Below are 8,714 nucleotides of genomic sequence, written 5' to 3'. Positions count from 1 at the left end.
CCCCATGGGACACAGATAGGTAGTCTTCCAATGAAGAAATACAAACCACTGACAATCATATGAAAGAATGTTCCAAATTAATAATAATAAAGGAGATACTAATTAAAACAATGCTGAGGTTTCACCTCATGCTAATCATATTAGAGAAGATTTGTCATCTAAAAGGCCAAATGGTAAAGGTTGGAAGGCAATGGGAAGACCAGCCATTAAAGTAATGTTTATAGTTCCATAAATTGGCCTAACTTCAGGAAAACAATTTGGAACTATACTAGAAGAGTCACTAAATTGTATACACCCTTTGATCTAGTTATCCTGCTGGGCATATATGTCAAGGAGGTCAAAGACAGAGGAGAAGGTCACATATATACAAAAATAAGTATGGTAGCATTTGTTTTTTTTTTTGTAGCAAAACACTGGAAACAAGTTGGGTGGCCATCATTTGGCAGATGGCTGAACAAATTGTGGTACCTAAACTTAAGAAATATTATTGAACTGTAATAGGACAAAGATGAAGAATTCAGAAAAACTTGTGAAGACTTGCCTAAATTAAAACAGAAGAAAGTAATCTGAACCAAGAGAACAATTAACACAATTACATAAAAGAAAACAACACTGAAAGACATTAGTACTTTGATTAAAGCAATGTTTAGTTTTGATTCCAGAAGACTGACTATATGCTCTATTCTCTTTCTTTCTGGAAGGGAGGCAGTGAGGCTTTGTCAGATGTGACCAACGTGTTGGTTCGTTTTGTTTAACTATATTTCTTTCTTATGAGGGAGAGATCAAGGTGAGGAGGAAGGACAATGGTCCTGGGAAATGACAGCAATTTAAAAAAAAGTACTAGTAAAACTTTTTAAATTAACACAAATACCATCCTAGTGGTGATGGACCACTTCATGTGGTTTTCCCAGACTTATTCAACCAGAACTCAGGAATCTTCCACAGTTTCCAAGGTGTTATTGGAGAAATATTTCTTTGTACATGGCTTCCCTGTCAGGACTCATTCTGATCAGGGCTGAAGTTTGGAAAGCAAGCTATTCAAGAAGGTATTCAACTTAATAGGAATCAAGTCTAGAACTATACCATCTCATTCTTAAGGAGACCAGCAGTAGGAGCTATCTAAATTGTACTCAGCTAACTCTGTTAGTGATGCTGAGGTTAGAGCAGAAGGCAAAGTAGAGCCATTATTTGACCTTTCTAGCGCATACTTCTAATGCCACCAGAAATGAAACCACAGGCTTTACTCCATATGTGCTGATGGCTGGGCTTGAGCCATTGATGCTTACTGACCTATGCTTTGAAGTCTCTGAGGATGGAGAAGATACAATGATTCACAACCAGTATGTTATGCAACTGAGAGGGCAGATAAGGGAAACCTATTGCCTAGATATGACCTTAGCTCAGAAAAGCAGAGTGAAGAACACTCAGTAGTATGATTTGCTATTAAAACTCTGGTCATGAAATGGAGGCAAGAAATGCCTCAAAATCTTGGTTCCCTGAGAAAACTGATACCAGATGGCTGCAGAATCACCCTATACTGGGTAGAGGAAAGACAGGCAATCTGACAGTCTACAAAATAGTACCAGAGACTTACAAGGTGATCTAAAGATGATGCATCACAGCTGTCTGTTAGTCATAGGTGAGTTAGTCAGACTCCTTAGCAAACAGAACAGAAATCTGGGCAAGTCAAGGAATTAGGCCCAAAGTTGAATATGGACAGTTGACACCCATATGGAAAGGGACTGGATCAAATTCCAGAGGAAGAAGAAGCTATATGTTCTTGTGAGTGGCCAAGACTGCCCTCACCTGTGGGGGAACTGTACCTGGATAGGAGGTAGCTAAATCCAGAGGTTAGGCTGGGCACTCTTTCATGCTCAATATTGCAGCTGTGGAGCATTTAGGGGATACAGATAGTACTTTTTGGTCATGGCCATTAGTTAGGAAGCTGGATAGAACAAATATATCTGGAGTTAGAAAGACCTGAGTTAAAATCCAGCCACAGATACTTAATGGCTGTGTGACTCTGGGCAAATCACTTAACCTCCATCTGCCTCAGTTTCCTTGACTATACAATAGGATAATAACAGTACCTACCTTCCATGATTATTGTGAGGAAACAATGAGATAATATGTGTGAAGTGCTTATCATAATGTCTGCTAAATACTAGGTTTACTTAATAAATACTTGTTCCTTCTTCTTTTCTCATCAATAGGCCCAGAATTGACTGCAAGGTCCCAAACCTAAAGACAACTTTGTGCTTCTCTTTCCCTTCCTCATTTATTGCCCAAATGTTCAAATGTGACATTGGGTCACCATAGAAATGGCTGGATTATCTGACCAGTGACATATGATGTCTTGGATATGATGGGCAAGCAAGCCACTCATGAAGTCCAAAGATGCCTGCTGGAAGAAAGGCTACTTATTGCCTGGGGGTGGGGAATGCGTACAATTAATAGAGTTACATAAAACCTATTTTATGTAGCTGTACTCTTTATTCCTTCAAGGTACCTATCCTGATTAGAGGTAGCTACATGGCCCAGAGTACTGGCCCTGTAGTCAGGAAGAACTGGGTACAAACCAAGCCTTAGAAACTTACTAGCTGTGTAACCCTGGACAGTCACTTAACCTCTGTATGCCTTACTTTCCCATCGCTAAGATGGGGATGATAATAACAGCACCTACCTCACAGGGTTTGTTGTGAGAATAAAATGAGACATAATATTTATGTAGCACTTTGTAAACTTTAAAATGTTACATAAATGTTAGCTATATTATTCCACCCCCATCCCATCACTCTGTATTTATCCTGTATTGACTTATTTGTAAAAATGTGGAATCCTTCCAGTAGAATTTAAGTTCCTTGAGGAATAAGTCTTTCTCACTTTTGTATTATATCCCTAGAGCCTAGGGCAGTGCTTGACAGTAACAGGCACTTAGTAAATGCTTACTGATTGATTTGTTATTTGATTGATTAACATATACCTGTATATGACCTACTGCATTTGGTTCATTTGATAATACCCTATTATGTCTTTTGGATGATATGTAATATGTGACGGAAATGATGCACGTATGTACCCAATACAGTCTGCAGGGACTAAAGAGTCTTTAACTGAGGGAGAATAGAGTAAGCAAAATAACAAGAAGATGGTCTGTTAGACCCCATTTCTTCTTTCTTTACACCATTTGGTAAAGGATTGGGAGGGAAACAAGAGAGTTTATGCAGATACTGTAAGAAAAAAATTTCTGACAAATCTGAAGACTAAATATACATGGGAGAAACCATAAAACTGGTTGCTTGGAGAGCAGTAGTGGCAGGGAAACAGAAAGAAGGAAGATGAATTGCAGGTGAGAGTTTCCACATTATGTCATTGGCTTGGGGGTAGAGAAGGCTTACTAAGCGCCAGGAGCTACAGAAGTTGCCAGAGATGAGCGTAGAGGGACAGTAAATGGCAGCAACGGAGGAAGATGCAGAGGTGGTGGCAGCAGCTGGGGGACAGGGAGGCAGAAACTATACTCAATAGAAACAGCAACTGAAGTGCTGTTGGGGTTTCCCCAACACCTTTCCTATTGGTGTCATAAGTTTTGGGAGAACAAACAAAGAACTATTTTGGGGAAAGGTGGGAAATGAGAAATGGCCCTTACTTTGAGGTGAGAAGTATTAACTGTTCTCTTTCTGAAAGAGCTTGGAATACTAATCCCTTCTTTGTAGCTTATTGTCCTGAGTATTCTATAATTAAGTGTGGTTCAGAAGCCAATGTTTGCTTATAGGAAGGAAACTTAACTTACCCCAGAGAAGACAGAGAAAATAAGTCAGATTTAATTTTCCCAAAGAGATTCTGAAAGATGGCCCTAGTCAAGGGGAGTATTAATTGTTAGATAAGTCTTTGGGATTGACCTGGGTCCTTTTGAGTCAAGAGCTCAGATTCTGCCCATGGGTCATGGGTTACAAAGTGTTATGAATGAGTTATTATTCTTACCTTTTCCTTGTATATTTATAGATCTCATAGTTTCAAAGGTCTTATTTCATAATATTTAACTGCTTACTTACGATTCAAGTCTCCTCCTCCTCAGCATTCCTTTGCATCTGTCCTCTTCTCTCTACTCTCAACATCACAGTCCAGACCCTCATCAATTCCCTCTTGGACTATTGGAATAGCCTTGTAATTGACCTCCTTGCATTTAGCGTTTTCCCTCTCTAATCCATCCTTCATAAAACTGTCGAATTGATTTTCTTAAAGCTTGGGCCTGACCATATCACTCTTCTCTTCAAGAAGCATCAGTGGGTCCCATTGCCATTAGAATAAAATACCAACTCCTCTGTTTAGCATTTAAAGCCCTTTACAATCTGGCTCTAGCCTCTTTCCAGACTAATTACACATGACTTCCTCTCTTGGACACTGTGTTCTGTCCAAATTAGCCTTCTTGCTGTTCCACTTACCCTGACATTCCTTCTCTGATCTAAATATCTTTGCAAAGCTCCAGAATGCTCTCTCCTGATCTAGCTCCCTTCAAGGTTCAGCTCAAGTATTAAGTATTAAGAGGACTTTTCTGCTTTCTCTCTAGCCCTCAGTATCTTCCTTCCCTGGCTTCCTTTAAATCCCAACTAAAATCACATCTTTTACTGGATGCCATCTCTAATTCCTCTCAATTCTAGTACTTTCCCTTTGTTAATTATTTCTATTTAGCCTGTATACAGCTTGCTTTGTCTATTTGCATGTTTTCTTGTGTTCTCTCCTTTGTTAGATTTTAAGCTCCTCAAGGGCAGGGACCATCTTTTTGTATTTTTGCTTCTTTTTGTATTTCCAGAGCCTGGCACGGTAGGCACTTAATAAATGTTTATTGATTGATTGATTGTAACAAGGCAAGAATTAAAAAACAGAAGGGTGTTAAAGGTTATATATGTACCTGTGTGTAAAAGAGTGTCTGAAAAACATTGGAAGACTTATATGAACTAATGCAAAGTGAAGTGAGCAGAACCAGGAGAACATTGTACAGAGTAACATGATCAACTGTGAAGGACTTGGGTACTCTGATCAAAACAATGATCCAAGAAAATTCCAAAGGACTCATGATATAAAATGCTATCTATCTCCAGAGGGAGAACTGATGAATTCTGGGTACAGACTGAAGCATATTTTTTTCAGTTTCTTTGTTTCTGCTTATATTTTTTTATGTGACATGGCTAATATGGAAATCTGTTTTGAATGACTTCACATGTGTAATTAGTGATATTGCCTTCTCAGTGGGAGGGGGAGAAGAAGGAGGGAGGGAAGGAGAGAATTTGGAACTCAAAATTTTTTTTAAACGTTTAAAATAATTAGAAAGTCTAAGATGTGGTTAATAAGTTGTGACTAGTAAAAGAAGGGAACTGAAAGTGAGCACAGTGCCTGTCACATAAAAGGCATTTAATAAATGCTTATTGATTGATAGATTAATTCATTCTCTTGGAACTACTTCTCTGCCCCCCACCATCGTCTTGGTTTGTTAAAATCCTATCCATTCTTCATGGTCCTGCTCAAATTTCTCCTGATTCTCTCAGGTGGAAAATATTCTTTCTTCTTCTGAATATGTGTCCATCAGTCAATCAACAGGCGTTAAGTAAACCTTTATTGTGTGCCAGGCACTGTGCTATGCTATTAGGCTACAGATCGTGTCTTTCCTAGGTACTGAACAAATCCTATTTTGCATTGAGTTGTTTGGATAATTGCTTTGTCTTTAATTTCCTTAAGGACAGGGCCAATGCCTCACTTACCTTTTAATCTTCCTCGGTGCCTTGCATACAGTACACATTTAATATCTGCTCTGCTGAACTGCTGATGTTTACTGCCCTACTGTGTTCAAGATATCCTAATTCCATTCTCCTGGCACGCAGTGTGGAAGCTTTCGTTTGATTTGTCTGGCACATAGTAGGCGCTTAGGAAATGCTTGGGATTGTTTTTATGTTCCAGGGCACAATCATGATGATAATCCAATTGCATAAATTTGCCGTACTCCCACCCCCTTCACATGCACACAGTACTGCACAGGGTCTCTTCCAGGGACGTTATTTTTTAGAGTACGGTCACAAAAGCAAGGAATGGGCCATGCAGGCCCATTCCCCCCAAATGAGGAGGGGGTGTCACTTTTGCCGTCTGATCAAGAAAAGAAGCAAGAATAGGAGGCAGCTGAGGAGGAATCGCAAGGGGCCCGGGCCACAAGGGGAGGACGAGAAGGGGGGGAAGGGGGAGGAGATGAGAGATCAGAAAAAGAAGCCTGCTTTAGGGGGAGGGGGTCACGCAGAGCCAGCCAGAAGAGCCTAGAACGCTGGAGTGGCAGCCGGGTGGAGCAGCGCAGAGGGAGGGGCAGGCGGCGGGAGGAGGAGGACCGCGCTGGGGGCGCTGTCGGGTGGGAAAGGCAGAGCGGCTCGAGGGGGCTGGCACTCAGAAAGGTCTGGCTAGGAACTGCCTTTGGGTTGGTTTGAGCACAGAGGGGGTGTGTGTGTGGGGGTGTGTGTGTGTGTGTGTGTGTGTGTGTGTGTGTGTGTGTGTGTGTGTGTGTGTGTGTGTGTGTGTGTGTATGTGTGTGTATGTGGGGAAACCGAAAGCCTCTGTGGTTTTAAACCGCAAGCCTCTCGGCAAGAACGCACCCCGGCCTTTTTTCTTCCCCCTTCTCTCCCCGACGGGTGGGAAAGAGTTAAGCCTCCAGGGGGCGTGGCCAAGCACCCTTTGACGCGTGGAGGGCGGGGCTGAGGGCACCGGTTGGGGGAAGGGGGAGGAGGAGGAGGAGGGTTCCGGGGGCCGAGAGAGGGGGAGGCGAGGAGGGAGGAAAGGAAGGGGGCGTGGCCTGGGCATAGGGGGCGTGGCCGGGAGAAGTTGTTCCGCGCTGGGCGGGCCGGCGGCGGACCCGGGAGCTGGAGAAGTTTGCGCGGCTCGCTAGCGAGCGAGCGGAGGGGAGGGTGCGGGCCCCGGCGGCGGCTTCCCTGCGCCCGCTGTCATGGCTTTCCGCCGGAGGACGAAAAGTTACCCGCTCTTCAGCCAGGAGTTCGTCATCCACAACCATGCGGACATCGGCTTCTGCCTGGTGCTTTGCGTCCTCATCGGGCTTATGTTCGAGGTGAGGGGAGCGCCCGGGCGCTGGGGGGGCGGGGAGGGAGGGGCGGGCAGGCGCCACCCCCCCACCACCACTGGCAGCCCCTGCCCGGTCCGCGCGAGTTCTGTCTCCCCTCCCCCCTCCGGCCGCCCCCTCCCCCAGCGCCCGGGCGCCTCCAGATGTGGGCTCCTGTATCCACGTAATCCGCATCCTCCTCCTCCTTCTCTTGCTGCTGCTGCCGCTGCTGCTGCCCGGGCCCGGGCTCGCTCTCCGCTTTTGTGCACCCGCTCCCAAGGCTTCTCGATCCATCCAGGCTGCAGCCACCCCGCCCGCCCTCCCCCCCCGTGCGGGGCCCCGGGGGGCGCCTTGGGTCGCCCCCGCACCTGGCCCTGGCTCTGGGGCCGCCCGCGCTGCCCTAGTCTCCTGCAGTTGATGCTTAAGGTTTCCCTTCGAGTGTGTGTGGTTCTGACTCCTTCATGACCCTCCCAACTTGCGACCACAGCCTCTGGGTACATTATTGTGACTTCATCACTCTTTAAATTTTCTGTTACTTCCTTTTACACATCCTTAGAACGCCGACTCTCCTTTCCTTAGCCTAGGACTGGCCCGTGCTGGGCCAAGCGCTGCCTTAGAGCCCCTACACCCTGACGCCCTTTGGTGCAGCTGCATCAGCGCCTAGCACGGTGCCCGGCATGTAGAGCTTAACAAATCCTCCTTCCCTTCTTCCTTCCTTCCTTCCTCTCCACTTCCTTCCTCCCACTTTGCCTCCCTTCCTTCCTTCCCCTCCTTCCTTCTTCTCTCCCTTCTTTGCTCTCTTCTTTCCTTTCTCCCTCCCTCCCTGCTTTCCCCCTCCCTGCCTTACTCTCTTTTTTCCTTTTTTTCTTCCCTTCCTTCTTTCCTCTCTCTCCTTCCCTCCCTCCCTCCCTTCCTCTAGCCAGAATGACTTCTCAACCATTTACTTCCCTACCTGGATATGGGGACTGAAAGGTCAATGAGCCCTGCCAGTAAGGCTGTTTTGCTAGCCTGTGTGCTAACTCTTTTAGCACCTGGGTGGGTGGGTGGGGGGAGTACTTAAGAGCCTTAACTCTTCTCTTCCAGAATGGAAGGGAATGATTTACCTTGTTTTCTGGGAAAAGGTGGCACCCGAGCAAATAGGATGAGATCAGAGGTCACAGGGTAGCTATAGTCTGAGTTAGGCTGCCCCCTCCCCACATTCAGAAATAACGTAAAGGGCAAAAATCAAAGGCATCAGACATTGCCCTCTTGGGAGTGCGAAAAGGGAGGTACTGTTGGGAAGTTGGGTGAAATGGAGAAGAGATTGAGTAAGATGCTTGGCACTGCCTCTAATCATAATCCTGAGATTTTCTTTAGTAGGGTTATGGGTGGGACAGGACTCAGTTGTCTCCCTTCTGGGTATGGGCACTGGGTGGAGTTGCTTGTCCTGAGTCTGCATTTGGGGGATCGGTTTGGGCACTTGCAACTATCCAGGTAAACCTATGTGAAAAATGTTTCCCTGTCTCTGGAGTGGGGGCAATCCTATTCCAACTAACCCTCTCTCCCTTTTCCTCCTTAATTTTCTAGTTTCCCATTATGTCTTGGTGGGATTCTACTTCCTGGGTCAATATTGGTATTCTTCTGGCAA

General features: G+C 45.1%; 1 protein-coding gene across 1 annotated transcript; it reads right to left on the bottom strand.

Annotated features, from left to right (window-relative positions):
* Nucleotides 1–6,139: 6,139 nt before the first annotated feature.
* LOC114036387 (WAS/WASL-interacting protein family member 3-like) lies at nucleotides 6,140–7,766 on the bottom strand. The gene is made up of 4 exons (XM_027852890.1): nucleotides 7,714–7,766; nucleotides 7,007–7,544; nucleotides 6,582–6,971; nucleotides 6,140–6,448 (listed from the first exon to the last, which is right to left on the bottom strand). The coding sequence occupies exons 1-4, from the start codon at nucleotides 7,764–7,766 to the stop codon at nucleotides 6,140–6,142; spliced, it is 1,290 nt and encodes a 429-aa protein (XP_027708691.1).
* Nucleotides 7,767–8,714: the final 948 nt, after the last annotated feature.

The sequence above is a fragment of the Vombatus ursinus genome, unplaced genomic scaffold (assembly GCF_900497805.2).
Source record: "Vombatus ursinus unplaced genomic scaffold, bare-nosed wombat genome assembly UNPS02009835.1, whole genome shotgun sequence".
Taxonomy (NCBI): Eukaryota; Metazoa; Chordata; class Mammalia; order Diprotodontia; family Vombatidae; genus Vombatus; species Vombatus ursinus.
The sequence above is the reverse complement of the archived record's forward strand: the minus strand, read 5'-3'. Positions and strand labels throughout refer to the sequence as shown.

Excerpts from the sequence above, each read along its gene's own strand:
- LOC114036387 (XM_027852890.1), bottom strand. The coding sequence starts at position 7,766 with ATGCCGGGCACCGTGCTAGGCGCTGATGCAGCTGCACCAAAGGGCGTC. Across the intron at positions 6,972-7,006 it reads AACTCCTGGCTGAAGAGCGG|CGGGCGCAGGGAAGCCGCCG; the intron begins GTAACTTTTCGT and ends AAGCCATGACAG. Across the intron at positions 6,449-6,581 it reads TAAAACCACAGAGGCTTTCG|GCAGTTCCTAGCCAGACCTT; the intron begins GTTTCCCCACAT and ends ACCAACCCAAAG.